General features: G+C 39.8%; 1 protein-coding gene across 6 annotated transcripts in view; it reads left to right on the forward strand.

Moving 5' to 3' along the window:
* The window catches only part of Satb1 (SATB homeobox 1), a 92,305-nt gene that overhangs the window by 37,666 nt on the left and 36,367 nt on the right, over nt 1-18,272 (forward strand). For all 6 annotated transcript variants that reach the window (XM_036167561.1, XM_036167559.1, XM_036167560.1 and 3 more), the window contains exons 6-7: nt 8,429-8,540; nt 10,987-11,441. In XM_036167561.1, coding sequence (XP_036023454.1) covers nt 8,429-8,540; nt 10,987-11,441 — 567 coding nt within the window. The remainder of the gene's footprint in view (nt 1-8,428; nt 8,541-10,986; nt 11,442-18,272) is intronic.

Raw genomic sequence — 18,272 nt, forward strand, 5'->3', positions numbered from 1 at the left:
CCTCCTTGACACATTTCTGGCATTGTTACATGCACGTTTAGCTTTTTCAGGGTAGTTTCAGTGAGCCATATTCAAGACTCACTTTTTTTCTTTTATCTGTTACTTCTATTTGTCCATTTTCTTCCCAATTTTAAGGAAAAGAATGGGGGGGGGGTTCAGTAACAGCCTAGTGATTTACAGACAGGTGCCAATGCTGCCAACTTGGAGGCCTCACCCCATGTTGGCTCATGACTCTTCTGTCTCTGCTCTGAAGCCAGTGTCTGGCATGGCAGACATCATTTAGATCTCTAAACGTATGATCTGCGTTTGGCTGTCTAAAGGTCTAGAGTCACCTGCATTTAGAGAGAACTGCAAATGTAGATAACTGTTCAGCCACTCTGTGAAGAGCCTCAGGGACTTAGGTATAGTGTCCACCCACCTGTGCGAGCATCCTTCACAGTAGATTCCTCCGATGTGGACAGAGCCCTCTATTTTGTGGTGTGCAGTTAATCCCAACATATTGTGTCATTTCACTGTGAGCTGATGACCAGTGGCATTTTCCCTAAACTGAAATATTTTTCTTACAATATAGGGATGAAGCCAGATCAGTACTATTACTTTTCTTTATGTTTAATCCAGAGGTGGCATTGGTTTACATTTACGTAGTGGACATGGACATCTTGTCTGAGAGTAACAGTGCTAAGCAAAGCGTGGACATCAAGGGTGAGCTTCCTCTATTAGTTTCCTGTGAGATAACAATCATAGGAGAATACAGTGTGTAGACCCCACAGTAGACTTTGAAAGCTAGAACAGACTGGAAGTCATAACCCTCTTTTGTCAGGGAACAAGTAGGGTTTGCTCAAAGGTTTGCCGAGGTCCTGTGGCCCCACACTTGGTATATACTGAGAATACCTCCCCGCCCCCATATACACACACTCAGTGCTTAAGCAATATGGTTTCAAATCTAACTGTTCATATGAAGAACGAATGCAAAAAGAGAGTTGAGATTCTTGTGGACAGTTTGAGTCTAGCACAAGTATTTCTGCTTGGAAAAGTGAATTATTCAAAATATTGGAGTTCTTGTTTTTACTTGGTGCTTTAAAACATTTTAAAGTGTTCCATGTAAGACCCAAGAGCTAATAACGAGTCTGATGTTTTTTCACTTCTAAGTTCAGATACTGGAAATTGTTTCTTCTCTAAAGATGAGCTCTTCATACATCCACACAGGCCACGAGAGAAGGAATAGTCAAATGCCACTCCAGTTTGTAAAGGAGTGCAGTTTCAGATTTACCTAAAGAAGATCTACTCAGATTTCTCCAGACTCAGGCAGATCGAAAGAAAGTGCTCTTGTGACATCTACTTAGATTACTATGATATTTAACACAATAACATTTATATTTTTAATAATTATATCACAAGCAAGATACTAAGAAAGTTTAAGCTTCCTGCAGACGCAGCTCTAGTTAGAGAGTGATGTGTGTACAGCACAATTGGTTCTCTCCAAGTGTCTCTGGAAAGACAGTCCCTTCATAGGCTCTTCACACTGTTGGAACAGGCAGTGGTGGCTGTCTTTCAATTGTCTCTGTGTTATGTACACCTATTTTGAAATACTATATACTCTTTCTACTAATACTAATAATATACTTTTTGGCAAATACTTTACAATTTAAGCTCTTTGCATATTTATGTAAGTGGCTTGAGGGTTTTATTGTAGAAGAAATGAGGACAGGATGGAAAATTTGGTCAAATGATATATTATCTGGAGTTTGTATAAAATCACTTTAATTATATGGAAGGAACATAGTAACTGCACCAGCATTTTCTTTAAAAGCAACTTGTATTATTAGATAATTAAGATATCTGTGCTTTGCAAAATAATGATGTTTTCACCTTTCGAAAATGTATTTGGGGGAAATGCGAACAGAGATGGGTGTATTTCTTTTCACTTCCTTCGTATTCCTTCAGAACCTTATAATGCTTTTCATTTGTGATGGTATGTCCTGGCTTCTTTGGATGAAAACACCATTCCAGGCACAGAGTTCACAAGAATGGCAAGAGCTCCTGAGCTTTGACAAGTGCAGTTTAAGGGAAATTTACAAGTGATCTGTCTTTTCCTAACAAATTGCAATTTCAAATATGCTCTGGTTGTCTCTCCCAAGAGAATAGCATGGAAGGTAATATAGGCTAAAGAGGGAAGAGTTTGGGGGACATCAGCTAACAAGCATGTTAGAGAGTATGGCACACGCTTGGTGATCCTCTCAATTGCTGTCATAAATAGAAGCCCATTTCTGTTCTTCTCATCCTCAAATACCAGATGAGGACTAATTTCCAACACACTCTGGCCTTGTTACCATCCCATAGGATGTGCCTCTTTAAAAGAAAGATCCTGTATGTGATATTTTATATCCTTTGGGGTTCAAACAAGACCCCATTGACAAAGAGTCTCTGTCACAATGGAATTTTTATATGTAGCTGATTCAAATGTGTTTGATGACAAGTTCAAGTCTGACTTTTGAATTTCCCACAGACATATAAAGAACTGTTAAGAGAATTCAGCCATAGGTAGTCAAGGCTTGCCTAAAAAAGAAGGATGCAGACTTGGGAAATTGTGCTTCTCATAAAAAGAAAGCAACAGAAAATAGTAATGAGCTGGTAGTTCGGCATATTGTTCAGAAGAATGTTCAATTTATTGAACATTACAAAAAGGTGTTTAATTCCTCCTTGCCATTAATACAATAAATAAAAAAGGTTGTGTTTTGCCATTGATATAAATAAGTAAAAAGGCTATGTCAAGATTCGTGTTCTGCTGGAAATAACGCTTGGGTTTCTCACAGCATTCAGACTAGACAGGAGTTAAAGGTCAGTTTTTGTTTTTATATATTTTCCATGTATAAGTATTTCTTTCAGACAATAATTATTTTCAACTTTACGCCAAAGACTTTAGCCATGATGTGCTTTCATTTCAAACATAGGTAGAACAAATGCATTCTAGGTGAGATAAAACCATGAGATTGACCTCACAGAATCAAACCTGTGTGAGATTATTCCCCTTGTTATCTCTCTGGAGATCTCCAATTCAAAACATACATTCCTTTGTACAGGAAAAAAGATACTCTGATTCCTTAGTTGAAATTAATTAGCATTCAGAAACCAGATCGCATGTTTTTGGGTATTCATGAGATCTCTGTTTGAAAAAAAAATGTTTTTAACTTGTAGAAATGTGTTGCAACACACAGATGGGAAGAAAAAGAAAAAAAAAAAAAAACCTCTTTAGCAAGCACTGTGTGTAAAAGGAATATTACATTTTACACGCTCCTGATTGCTCTGTGTAAACAGTTTTTGACATCTGTCTTTATAGTTTCGAGGAGAGGAAGACTTTGTTAAAAGAATCATTTTTATACAGCAGCCACCATTTCAGTCTTGCTTTACCTGTATTATGAAAGCAGATGGTCTGCATGTCTTTTGAATATTTATAACTATCAAAAACAATCTCTTGCTATTCACCCTTAGGCTTATGAGATGTCAGGACTGTTCTGGTTGGAAAAAAAATCATCTTGGGTGTTTACAGAAAGAGGATTACATTAAGCTGAAATGACTATACATTTTCCAGTTTAATATTTGTCCATCAGATGTTTAATCGTATTTAGATAATTGTGTAAATAAGATGTGGTAGCCCTTGCCCTCTCTGCTGGAGGAGCCTGCAAGCTTTCCATATGGGTGAGCCACCATTTTGTAGACACTGCCTCTCTATCCTCCCACCTCAGTTAGCCCAGACCCAAGTCCCAAGCAAGCTATGACCCTGGCATCACAGTCTTGTTTAAAAAGCCATAGTACCAGCAGAAGGCCAGCATGGGGACTTCAGAGACACCAGGGACACTAGCTGCCTGGCAGCTAGGAGGGTATTGTCATATGCAAATACTGAGCAGCCTCCTACCCCTTTAAAAAGGGCCTGGCTGCCTCCTCCTCCTCCCTAGCTTGCCCTGCTTCTGGGTATTTTGGAAAACTTTTGGAATAGTGGGGGTTAACTGGTTTTTTTGACTGGAAGCTGAGCAATCAGAGATAACAGATTTTGCTGTGGTTGGTTGATTTGGCAGAAAAGCATGAACAGTTTTGGTTTAAATGATTGAATAACCTGATTAGCATTGTTTTGGGGTATTTTTTTTGAGGGGGGTTGTTAAAGGCACAACAAAGCAATTTTAAGGGTAATCAAATCACTGCTGGGCCCCTTGTTGGTTGATAGTCTTGTTCTTAAGAAGGCTGCACTTCTCCTGAACCAGTCCTGTTGGCCACTAAGATGACCAAGCTGAACAGTTAAGCCACCTTCCTTCATTTTCCAGTGCGTTATATACGTGCACTAACCACAGTGCGCGTGAACCCCTAGCAGGGGCTTGGAAGATAACATTTGGGAAAATTATGTAACCTCAACCAATTCCTTGGGTTTTTCTGTTTTTCACATTGAGAGACCTGCAGATTTTCGAGCAAAGGTTCAGAATGTTCCAACAATATGTAAGTCAGGCTTTAGAAAAATTCCACCCTTACCTTTTCACAATTAGAAAGGTTATAAATAATGTATTTGGCTGAAAAGGAGGCTCAGCCTGTGGCAGATGGTATCCTTCTAGAGGGCTGGGGTTTCTGGGAAGATGGAAACAGATCGGAACTTTAGCAGACTCGGAAAGAGCCAAGCTCCTCATAGGGAGTAGACATGTGTTTTATGGGTCTTAGAAAAGCTTACAGCTTGGCTCCTAGGATGAGAATATTATGTCACACAGGGGTTAGGAGACCCATGGCCAGTTTCTGCCGGCTCTCAAATTGTGTCTCCCAACACTGGGCTGCTCGGCCTGTGTTTTGGTTGGTGTACCCTGCGGCACCTTTGAACTCACAATTTCTAGCATCAGAGATTAGTCAGTGGGATTAATTGGCTCCCAGAGTGTTGATGGTTTCACACTAGTGGCCACAGACTGACTAGAAAACTTGCCACAGGAATTGTGTCTTTCAAAGCGCTCATATAAATAGATGCCAAGGGAGCAGAGCAGCAGCCAGCGGCCTCTTTGGAGACCTCTGTGGGGTTGATTTGAAAAACCTGAAGAGGGGTCTCTTGCAAATTATTGAACAAAGGCTCTTGTAACTAAGAAGTTGGGATTTAAAGATCCACTTGGCAATAATGCTGTTGCCTTTGACCTTGATGGGTAAAGGGGAGGAGAATGTCCCAGTGACCCAAAGGAGTGGCCTTCTGGCATCACTAGGTGTGTTCAGCCTTGTGCTGAGCATCCAGGCTGTTTTGAGATCAAGTCCAGAAGACATGCTCAGTGTAGGAAGTGCCAGCTGCAGTGGCTCAGCCTGCTTTAACTTGGGAAAGCCTGGCAGAATCAGAGCCATAGAGCCTGAAGGATGAACAGCTCCTAAGCAAAAGAAGGAGGAACCATGGGACTACCTCCAGGTGTGAGGAGTGGGTGTGTCTTCCTGGTATCTGCTGTGAGATGCACCCCAGCTTCACTGAGCTGAGAAGTTGAAAGAAATGGGAAGGTGTTCCCTTGCTGTTTGCCCTTGTTCTTGACTTGCTGCCCCATTTAATTAGTGCAACCTCTGCAGGGACAGGGGATTGTCTCCATTGGTAGTATGCTTGTTGCACAAGCGTGAAGACTGGAGATGGATCCCCGGCACCTACATAAAGAGCCTTGAGTAGCAGCTTGTAATTCCAGTACTGAAGAGGGGGAACAAGAGGAGCCCTGTAAATGGCCAACTAGTCTCTGAATCTATAAGCTCTAGATTTAGGGAGAGGCTGTCTCTAACAGTACGGAGGAGAGTGACTAGGAAAGACGTCTGACATTAACCTCTGGTTTCCACACATCCACATAGACACAAAAAGACCTCATTTTGAAAATTGTATCAGTTACTCTTCTGTTATTTAAAACATCCTAAATTTTTGGTGTTTGCACATGGGTGTGTGCATGTTTCTGTGTCAGAGGGTGTGTGAGGAGGTCAGAGGACAATGTATGGGAGTCAGTTCTCTACTCTGTAAATCCTGAGGATTGAACTCATGAACTCAGGCTTAGCAGGCCCCTTTGCCACTCTGCCATCTCAGTGGCCCCATTGAAAACATCTTTGACAGATCTTCATTATCATATAATAAATAAGGAAGCGAAGGAGGAACAGAGGGTCTTCTACCAAACAGTAAAATCACTTTAGGAGATAGTCCACAGACTGGGGTTAAGCAGGGGCAGTGGCAGCTTTGATGACAGGGCACATAGGTTGTTGTTTTCTACATGTGGATAATAATGAACTGTGTAGCACTTTGACATATGAGCTTTAATTTTATTGAAGTATTTCAGAATGTTCTACATTTGGTTCCCCCTTTGCTCTCACAGTTGGTCAAAGAGTCCCATGAAATGATCTAGGTCATTTCACCTCCTTCCTGATAGAAAACAAACACTTTGCGTAGAGGCCGTGTCTTACCCATCTTTATGTCCTTCTTACCAGCCAGTGCAGCAACAAGCAAATAATACATCCAATGAAGGAGCTGAAGCAGATTGGGTATTTATTGAAAACCTCTGCAGAATTTAGGGAGCCTGTTTGTTTCTAAAGTAGGACCTTCCGTGCTGTGTTATATTAACATACGAAAGTGGCAGAATGTATAGGTAAAAAGTAATAATTTTTTTAGAAATTGGGCCAGAGTGGGAGAACATCAGCTGTCATCCATCTGCAGAATCACCATTATCTATCAGTGATCTCTGTAGTTTTACTAGAGTCTGGCATTATTGATCCATTATTACAGTGGAGTAAGGGAGATGGAAGCTGGTGGGTTGCTAACTGTGTCAGATAGTTGTTGTCCTCTGGCTCTGGTTTTGGCAACTTGCTAAGTGTCTTTTTGCACTGTGGACTGGGGAGGCTCTTAGTGAAATTGCAAGCTATTGGATTAATGGCAGGGCTTCACGAACACATTAAGAATGTCTTTTTAGAGAATAAAATGTAAAAATGACTATAAAGTAGAAAGGGTGTGGGGGAGCTATCATGGTGCCTCATTGGAGAGATAGCTGTGTTTTACATAAATAATGCACCTCTGACTCCCAGTTCTTTAGAGGACCCCCAAACTTACACATTACAGGAATGTGTGTGCTCCTAAATTAACCCGATGATGGATGTCGGAGTTAATAATAGCCCAAAGAGCTTTACATTTGAAGTAGCTTAAAGAAGATAATGATATAAAAATATCCTTGTCCCCAAACTGGCTTTTCTGGTTGTTCGCTGCCTCCCAACAATGGAGTCTTCTGTAAGCTGCTTCTCTGGAGATCGACCAGGTCTGAAATTTAAGCTCGTGGTTTCTACTCTTAGGACCAGGAGGCTTCAGTCTCACTCCGAAGATTCGATGGGGAATTAATTTAGCTACTAATTTAATTAATTTATGGGTGAACCAGGAATGAAGTCACAGCAATTACTGTAACCAAAAGTATCTGGAAAAATATGCTTTTGTTGATTGAAAATGTGGCTGTGTTTTTTTATTTTAAACCTTAGTGGTACATTAACATCATTGTCTCCATTTTTCCCTATTCGATGGCTGGCTATTGTCAATGGTTTCTTGTTTGTTTGAGTTAGGGTCTTACTATGTAGTCTGAGCTGGACTGGAACAGTCACACAGATCTGCCTGCCTGTGCATTCCAAGCTCTTCAAGGCTTTATTTTTTAAGCAAGAGAAAAATGACAATTAGACATTTATTTCTTTTTATTTTTATTTTTTGTGGATGGAACTCTTAAAATGTTAATTAGCACAAAATGTATATATTTAAACATTTTTCTGGTCATTTGAAATTCACAACTCAAGCTTTACTAGATAAAGCCAGCAATCAAATCTGAAGATGCTTGTCCTCTGCGAGAGGCTCTTAAGTGTGACCTCTGAGCACAGTTAGCTCACCAGCAACTGAAATCCATACAGTGAACATGGAAATGTAAAAATGATCTCTCCTACTTGATAGTGCCTGGTTGTGCTGGGGGGTGTTGGTGAAATGCAGGTGTTGATTGGGGAGGTCAGAGTGGGGCTCCAAACTACATTTCAGACAAGCTCCCAGGTAGTGTCTATGGCTCTGGTGCCTGGACTGTGCTTCGAGTAGCAAACATGTTAGGTTCCGTCACTGCTGCAAAATACCCTACCTTTATATATTTCAACCCTAACGTCATCTTTGTGGGTTTGGACTAATTGGGGTTAGTGCACATTTGTAAGGACTAGGTGGCGTGGATGAAGATTGGAGAATGAGTGCCAGAGCAGATGCCAGTGTGGAGGCTGCCACTTGCCACTTCAAGAAGCATCTGATGATCTACTTAATGGATTCTAAGAAGCTAAAGCTTTGGTCCCAGTTGCTTTAGAAAAACTAAGAGCAGGTACAACTTCCCACAGCTGAAGTTGTGGGCCCCCACCTTGTGCCATGGTGTATCATACGTGTTCTCTCCTCTCCACACAGAGTATGATCTCCTCCATTGTGAACAGCACGTACTATGCAAATGTCTCAGCAGCAAAATGTCAAGAATTTGGAAGGTGGTACAAACATTTCAAGAAGACAAAGGATATGATGGGTAAGCAAAAAGAAAAAGAAAAAAAGCCCATCCCTTTGCTGTGGCGACATACCATTGCATGTCATTTGGGGGTTTATCAAAGTCACATCGAAAGGCAGATCTTTTGATTGCCCAATTAGAGATCAATTTAGAATGTTTCTTTGGGGGTGGGGGAGTGGGTATGAGTATAATGAGATAATTAAATTCAATAAATGTTTGTGTTTAAATCAGCCACACTGACTTGGTTGTCAGACATGCAGGAAATCGAGGCGAGAGGAGGAGAGCTGTCATTTTGTAACATCTCAGTGAAGACCTAACCAGGCCTTGAATAACTAATATCAGCTGTGATTTCCTCACAGAGATAATCATGCTTTAAGGATTTTTTTCTTTTTTTTCCTTTTCTTTCTTTTTTTTTTTTTTTGTAAAAAAGAGAAAGGGCTTGTTTTCACACCAGCTTTTAAACCATATTTAACTGTATTCAACTTACTGAACACTATTTGGTTTTTTTACCATTGAGATGGAGTGGTTTTTATGGCTCCAGGCTCCACAGATAGGTGCCTTAGTGAGCCCAATGCCTTCCTATCAGAAACAGAACCAACACTGTCATTTCTGAACTTTCAGTTCCAGCCCAGCACCCTCTCTGAACTTGCTGCATTAGGTCAACATTTGTTACATAAGACATGCATCAAGATGAGCTGAGGTGTAAAAGGACAGGTCACAGTTGCATGCTGTGGCTGAGCGTTTGGAATCTGGCATTTTCTCTTTGTCAATCAGTTCGTGCTCGTAGGAGCAAACACTATGGTTAAGGTTAATGTACCTTCTTCTTTCACATACTGTATCTTCCAAATGATACATCTTAAAATTAAACAGCAATGGAGTGTTTCTTATACAAGGCAATATGCCTTATTGTAAATCTTTGTTTATCACCATTCAGTTCATTTAATAGTAACAATAATAATAACTTTTCCTAAAGACTTAGAGACAAGAGACCCGAATTTTGAGCATGTTTTAGCTTTTAATATTTGAAGAAAGGCCATCCATCTACCAAAATGGATTCTTTGCCTTTTATAGCTTAGGGCTGCAATGAAGACAGTGCATCAATTTTTGGAATAATTGCTTGAATTACTGTTCCATGTGAATGGCCCACTGGGCTGATGTCACTGGTAGAAACTGAAGGTTTCTTCCCATTCTTAGTTATATTCTGCATATATCATGGAGTATAGCAGTATGACCAGTTCCTCTGATTATAAAAATCTACACATTTAATGAAAAGGGAAACGATGATTAAGATCTGGATAGATCCTATACATGAGAAGTGTGGACATTTGAAAAGGCTTCCTTGTCTACATTACACTCTGGTTTCAGTCTCCCTCAAGTCTCTTCTGTGGAGCAGCACAGCATTTGACACACTTAGAGCTGACTCTCAGCCAATCCACATAAGTGTTCTAGCCAAGGGAGAAGCATTCATTCTGGGTAGGTGGAAATAAATTGCAGAGTCGTGAAAGCGTCCCCATTGTGCTAGGGTAGCTTTCTGCCCTGTCCTTAGATAATGTGAGAACCACACTTCTATTAAAGACATTTGAGCCTCAGCCACACTGGTGTGCTGGCTTGCTCTACTCTTCGCCTTTGCTTTATCCTGAGAAGTATTTGCTGATATCCTTATGTGTCCATGATTGGCCTTAAATGAAACAAACCACATATGACGCCAAGAGTGACAGCCAGCTGTTATACCCACCTTATTAAACCCTGTTATGTAAACTACATCCTTCTTTTGCCAGGATTACTAGAGTTAATATAATATGGAAGCATTTGTAATTTTTTTCTAGTTGTTTTTTAATCATAGTTTATTTATTATCTGCTGCTACTTTAGCTCACAGTTTCTCATTGCCATTAAGCCAACAATATTCTTGAAACCATCTTAAAAGAAACAGCTGTTGCTTATAAAGCCTTCTCGCGCTTGTAACTAAGAAGCAGTTTGACCCCAAAGCAAACATATGAAATATGTATATAATAGATTTTATGCCTTAAATTGGTGGTTTTCGACCTTCTTAATGCTGGGACCCTTTAATACAGCTCCTCACGTTGTGGTGACCCTCAGCCATAACATTATTTTTGTTGCTACTTCATAACTGTAATTTTGCTACTGTTATGAATCATAATATAAATAATTTTGGTGATAGAGGTTTGCCAAAGAGGTCTTGACCTACAGGTTGAGAACCATTGTACTAAATCTAAGCTACATTTCAAAACAAGAGCAGGAGTGTGTCATGTACTCAGAGTGTGTGGCATTGTCTGTAGAGGAGAACACAGCCATTGCCCGGTATAGTGTGTCCTGGAATTGTCTTGGCATCATTACTCCTCAGTGTGCTCTTTGCCTGCTGTTTTCTTTATATTTCTTATATTAGGAAATGGTTGGAAATTTTCTTAATTGCTGTCTGAGCCTGATTTTCCTTTTTGTCTACTTTAGTTGAAATGGATAGTCTGTCTGAACTATCCCAGCAAGGCACCAACCACGTCAACTTTGGCCAGCAGCCGGTCCCAGGGAACACAGCCGAGCAACCTCCATCCCCTGCACAGCTCTCCCATGGCAGCCAGCCCTCTGTCCGGACCCCTCTTCCGAACCTGCACCCTGGGCTTGTGTCAACACCTATCAGTCCTCAGCTGGTCAACCAGCAGCTGGTGATGGCGCAGTTGCTGAACCAGCAGTACGCAGTGAACAGACTCTTAGCCCAGCAGTCCTTAAACCAACAGTACTTGAACCACCCTCCCCCTGTCAGTAGGTCCATGAATAAGCCCTTGGAGCAGCAGGTTTCAACAAACACGGAAGTCTCTTCAGAAATCTACCAGTGGGTGCGGGATGAACTGAAAAGAGCGGGAATCTCCCAGGCAGTGTTTGCACGCGTGGCTTTTAACAGAACTCAGGTCAGTTTGGTTCTGTTCCCTGCCTCTCTTCTCCTTGCTTCATTCCTGAGCCCTGTCTGTGCTGATGTTTTGCTGTCAGGGTGCCTGTCCATCACCTCTTTCCTTAGGTTGTGCTCCCCTTTCAAGGGCAGACTACTGGCGTTGTCTGTATTTGCTGCGTTGAATGGTAAACTATTAGCAATAGAAGGTGAGGAAGTGTCTGGCCTGCTGTTTTCTTCCATGTTTCTTTTCATATCAGATTTCAATGCATTTGTGTGCTTTGTTGAAGTTCTTCAACTTTTTTTGATACTATGCAGCTTACTAGGGATTTCATTTAATTCTCTGTAGCCATTTCTTAGCTTGCCTTCCTCCATGGTTTGTTCATGTTCACCACACCTCACTCTTGTGTTTTTCCTCATTTCTGTAGTAGGTTATGCATTGTACAAAGTGATTTCTTTGTCTTTTCTTCCTTTTTTTTGTTTTGTTTTTTGAGACACAATTTCTTTGTATAGCCTGCCTTGAACTCACAGAGATCCACCTGGCTCTGCCTTCTGAGTGCTGAGATTAAAGGTGTGCGCCACCCTTCACCCCCTGTCCCACCCCCACGCCCCCATCCCCTACCTCCAGCACCACTACCAGCACCACCACCACCTGGCCGTGGTTGTACTTTAACAGACTTCACCTCACACCAGAGAAAGCATGCTTTTTTTAAAAAAATAGGTCCCAGATAGTAGACATTTGAGCACCATAAAATCTCTTATCACACTGTAGATCGCTAAGTAGGACAGTGGAGGGATGGGTATGGCTTGGTGGCATTTCACTCCTCTCTGTAGGACAGAGTTGTGCTCAGTTGGCCTGTAGGCATTTGTTGAATACTCAGTTTGGACTTCCCACTGAAGCCTACAAATGGCCCTAGTGTTTACACCTTTCCCTCCTGGACGGATTCCTCTGAGACACAATCTTCTCTGAAAGGATAGTATCTTCAGTATTTATAAAGTTATTATTTTATCTGTTAAGATGCTAATGTAATGTATATGGTGTTCTTTTTTTTTTTTTCCAAAGCACGCTAAAATAAGAACAACATTTAACTTTGAGACCGTAATGTCTTTTCAGTTTTCTCGGGTTTTTTTTAACCATGTTTTTGGTGTCTTTTTTTTCTGTCTTTCTCTCTCTTTTTCTAAATCTGACTCCTTTTCCTTTCATCTTTAAGTCATTCTGTTTATTACATGATTACAAGAATAAAATTCTGGTACAAAAATAATTTAGTATTAATTCCTTGTTGGCAGAGTCGCTGAGCCTGGGAGAATGCCAGCCGTGACTTGTGTTTGGCAGCCCTGGCTAGACTGAGGGTCAGAAGACGTGGTGGGGTCTCAGGGCGATTTTCTCTTTGCTATTGTTCTGTTCAGAAGGATGGTTTTTACACTGGGTTGTCTTTGGTTAAGTGTGTGTGTGTGTGTGTGTGTGTGTGTGTGTGTGTGTGTATTTTTTTAAACAAGGTCCATGTTTTTACAGCTTTAAAACTGTGTTCATTATTAGCTAATAAATTAAATACAATCCTTTGATTCAGTTGGGGACAATAGATTTTTTTTAAAAAAAAAAATCAGTGAATTAAAAGCCACCCTCTAGAAATTCTGATTTATGGTAACATTTTTTATTTTGTAAATACACTAATTACTAGTAATGCTTAGTCCCGGGCCAAAACTGGGACTCTACATGAAAGTTGGACAATGTTTGTTGAATTCAGTTAAAAGCCTTCAGACAAAGAGAGCAGTGACTTAGACACAGATGATAGATTTACTGATAAGCGCTTGAAAAATTGAGCAGATAGGTGCATACTAAAGCACAAAGATGTGTGCTCTGTGTGTGTGAAGAAAGAAAAGGAACGACAGCTCAGCACACTTCCTCACCGTGCCTGTGAGATGCTATTTGTCTGTCCTTGGTCCTTACATAGAACATCTGTGGTTATCTGAACCATTTGTTACAGTAAGGGGTGTTAGTGTCTTTAAAAAGGCAGATTCTCTGTGGTTCATATGAGGAGCAATGAGTTCATTTTTCCGAGCATCGACAACATGGTATAGTTTCACCCAGATACCACTTTTTAAATGGACAATTTAGAAAAAGAAAAATCACTATCCAGAATTATTTGAAATTATTTGATGATAAACAGGTTTAAAACCTTTATGTGTTAGTAATTGGTTTTTCTCAGAAGAAGATATTGGGCCTTGTTTGGAACTGTTCTATTTATTATTTATTTATTTAAATAGAAGTTGTCTCATGTGGCTATTTAGATGTTCATTGAGAGCCAGCTTTTGCACACGCAAGCATGTATGTAATTTTCAGTGGTCATACTTAAAAAATCACATACACGCGCCCACACGCAGCTGCATTTAGTTCAGTGATTATACATTCATATGAATGCATGTAGTGTGTTTATTTCAGAGTGTATGCATTTCAATAAAAGCAGGTGCAGAGTGAGAGTAGGGTGTGAGTGTGGAGTACGAAAATACACATGCTGATGCATATGTAGCAACAAGAGCTGTGCAGTGACATCGCACAGCCCAAGTGGGTGTGCTCTTCCTTCACTGTGCAGTCCCAACCCAGGTTCAAACATCACAGTGATATATGTCCATAAAAAGGCAAGTTCTGCTATGGTAGAGAAAGACACTGCACCCTATGCAGAGTACGGTAAAACATGGGTGTAATAGGTGGCATGGTTAGGAACTGAGAATTATTTTAATCATTGACAGCTCTGAGTAAATTTAAAACCCTGGATTTCCTGTTTTTACTCATGAGAATCCCCTCCTCATCTAAACAGGGCTTCCCAAATTTAACCATAATCCTCTGTCACATATGATGTTAAAAAAGTTTACCATTTCTGAAAATTTATGGTGAAATTGATATAATTACTTGTTTTAAGGAATTCTCCCTTTCTGAATGATGGGCATATGTTATTTAATTGCTGCCGAAGATAGTAGCTTTTAGCATATGCCATTCGTTCAGTTATGTCTACTTGATGTCTTTTTAATGGAAACCTATGGCCAGAAGTGAATGCCAATGCTTCTGTACTTACACTTTTCAGTTCACCTCTCTGTAGTACCGTCATTTAAAGGCTGTGATACAAGAAAATGTATTTCTTTAAAAACTTACATAAACCCAGAGTTTAACTCTGATCCTGCTCAGTGGTCTTCCCCCTCTTCCTCCTCCCTCCTGTCTTTGGCACACTTTATTTTCCAGTAAAATAAAGAATGAAGATGGATTATTCAAAACTGATAATAGTAATAATGGACCATCATACAATGTTATTGAATTTGAGTTCTGTGAATTATGTGGTGGAGAGAAATCCACCTGCTTAAGTATAACAGAAATCACTACTGTTTTCCTATAATTCTTCAGTGTAATTTAAGAAAAGTCCACTGTCCATATCACTATCGACTAAAAGGTAAAAAGGTACCATTATCTGGCGTGACAGCTCTCGATGAGCCTACCAAGAGACAGAGGCAAATGTATGTGTTTATAACTTGGTTGGCATGATTCCACAGACAGGTGGAGTTTGAAAATTGTCTTTCACCTGGACATGTGATCAAGAACTCACCAAACAGGCAGGTAGCCTGGAGAATATTCTGTCTTCCTCTTTAGGAGAGAGGTTGCCTCAAATCATTTTTTCTCTCTGCGGGCTTTGAAGTTCCATGGAGCTGATAAAATCTATTTTCATCAGTGATTATGTTCAAAGAGGAGACAAGCTGGAGGCCAGGCAGGCTTTTTGTTCAGAGTGGCCGTCCCTTCCATTTATCTGCTGTTTTAAAGAATTCATAATGAGCTTTTGGAAGTACTGATAATATTTATTGGAGGTTTTTCTCTTTCTTTTACAATTACTAATGAATTTTACTCGTAATAACTTGTATAACTCTTGTCGGAATGCGAAAAAGAGAGGCTTAGGAATTTATCCGTAAATGAATTCTTTAATTGAAAAAAATCGAGCTCTCACTTAACCACTAAGTAATGACAATGCAGAATAATTTTATGTTTTCATATATACTACACACATCTACTTATTTGTAAGATGTGAAGTCCCAAGGAACAACAGCTTATTTTCAGTGAAATTAATATTCATGACATGTTGGGAACTCCCTTCATAACGTACAGGTTTTTTAATTCCTTTTACAAACAAGATTACTAGTGATTTTACTTAACTTAGTTCAGTGAATTTTTTGAGCACCTATGGTACACAAAATGACTATAATTTGGTACTTCACCCAATTCTATGATGTAAGAGAGTGCATGGCCTTCACATACTATTTCTTTAGTATGATGGATTGTTGATAATGATATCTGTATCAGTCAGTCATGAAGAATTAATACAAATGACCTTGACCTTACCTGCCATGTCTGCACTATATTTGAACTATATAAAATAGGGAAAGGGACTATATCTATATTGAATTCATCAGCCATTCAACAACCTAACAGGACTAGGACATGCTCTCTAGTGTCTGAGTTCTAAAAGTAGTCATTTGTATCCAGATTATTCTACATTACTCTTAAGTAATTTTTAAAATTAACACTAATCATATGGTTTCTGACAATATTTTCAGGCATTTCCACCAGGGGGCACTCCCCTCATTGAAAGCTCTGGGCCAAAAAAAAAAAAAAAAAAAAAAAATCTGAACCAATAGACAGTCTACACCGGCTGCTTTTAAGCTCTCTGAATGTCTGGGGTTTGGAACACTGTTGGAGAGTCAACATACTCCAGGCAGGAATCTTGCATCCACTCCAAGGGGTGATGAAGTTTGGGGGAAGGGTTCTGCAGAGGTAGTACTCCTATGCTCAGATGAAAAGGTGTGCTGACTTCCCACCCAGTTTTCTCCCAAGTGATGACCTGTCTTTTACCTGAGCCACACCCTGGCTTAGTGTTCTGTTCTCAGAACTTGAGAGAAAGTGTTTCTGTGGGTTTTTTTTCCATGGGTTTGACTTTCTCACTATAGTTCTCTGCTATGAGACATGGGAATATTACTTTGTCTTTTTGAGATTTTTTTAGATGGCTACTAATTTCAAGTACTTTGGTGTAGGAAAAACCTAAATACATACAGGGTATCTTTTGTCTTGATTTTTTTTTTTTTAATTTACTGAATAGTTAGTAGCTTCATGCAAATTGACATTTTACAAAGCACCATGCAATTGCGACTTTTTAGTGAAGGCCCCTGAGTGCCTTGGCTGAAAGGACCCATGGCCTTGATTATGAAGTAATGTTCATCATAGCCCATCATGATCACTAGAATGTACTCTAATGTCTTTTTTTTTTTTATTTCTGTAGTGTATATCCACATAATTGTTTTAATGTTTATCAACAACTATAAAGTATTGGACTAAGATGACAAAACTAACTGTTGACTTGAGGATTTCATGGTGGTTTGTAAATACTCAACACTTCCATCTATTTATGCATTCTTATACAGTTGCTATGTATTGCATTACCAGCCACAATTTTTTTACTGGTTTTGTTTATTTATTTATTATTTATTTATTTTTTTCTATTGAGACAAAGTCTCGCTGTGTAGTCACTATGTTTGAACCTTCCTAGGGATGGGGTTACAGGATGTCGCCATGCCTGGTTTCCAAGGTTTTGCTGCTGCTGTTTGTTTGTTTTTTTAAGTTTATAATATTTTGCAGGAGCAACGGCACAGACTTTGTGTGCCTTGTATGTTCATTCCTATAAGATGCATCAGGAGTAGTCTAATTAGTTGGCCCATCCAAACAGCTGGATGGTTGGCTGCCTGTTTGAATCTGAGTTCAGTTGACAAGACGTTTTGTTCTCAGTAGACCCAGCTGCAGTTACTAGTTAGAATCATTGCCAAAAGAACAAGTGCCTCAATTCTTAAGTAACGTTTCTTATGAAAGTGCAGGCATAACAGCCAGGTTTTGATTGCAGTAGACCAATTGAGAGATTTTTTTTTATGATTGACTCAGTTCCACCGAGCTTGTTGGAGGTTTCTTTCCCCCTTAAACATCAGCTTATAAATCAAATGACTTATTTTAAAGGGGCTGTTTTTATACTATCTACTCATATGCTATATCAGGCAACATGATGCATTCACTTGAGAAATTTGGAAGAAAACCAGGTTTATGCTTCCAAGAAATGATGACAGTCCCCAAATGTTAAAACTTTGGGGAGTCCCCTTTGCTTTTTCTCACTTAAATAAACACGTTTGACCATTTCTGCAGGGTTTGGGTGGGGATGGCATGTCAGGTTATGCAGAAATCTTGGTGTGGCGACGGTGAGTGTCTAATGTGTCTGAGTAAAGAACGCAGAGCTTCTTGGTGTCCCACACACCACACTTCATGCTTGAGATTGAACACCACGCTCCTCTGTCTTACCATGTGACCAGAGCAGGCTTGGCTGCACTTCTGCTTCATGCTCCCTTCCAAATGCATCAGGAGGAAACCGACCATTTAAAAACAAATTCTTCCAAAGGAAAAGAAAACTGTTTTGGTACTACATTGTTAAGGGAAGAAAAACATCTTAAGAGAAGTTTCTAGTAGTTTGTAAGTTTCTACTTTTACTAGTAATGATGGTTAGTTTTCAAGAGATTGGATGATATTCTTTTCAATGTGTCAAATTCTGGGATAGAATTTTACAGTGTGAAAGAGTGGTTATATATTTCAGGTTTGATCTGTGGTTTCTGAAGTTCAAATTTTTCAACCTGTTACCTACTGGTGTAGTATAGAACCTTTGGCAATCACTTATGGTAGTCTCTCTCCCTTAAACAGCAAATTCAAGTGGCTAACTGTGACACTTTGTTATTTGAAGATTAAGGAATAACAAAATCTTCTCTACATAAACAAAAGTCTTAGTGG

The sequence above is a fragment of the Onychomys torridus genome, chromosome 18, assembly GCF_903995425.1.
Source record: "Onychomys torridus chromosome 18, mOncTor1.1, whole genome shotgun sequence".
Classification (NCBI taxonomy): domain Eukaryota; kingdom Metazoa; phylum Chordata; class Mammalia; order Rodentia; family Cricetidae; genus Onychomys; species Onychomys torridus.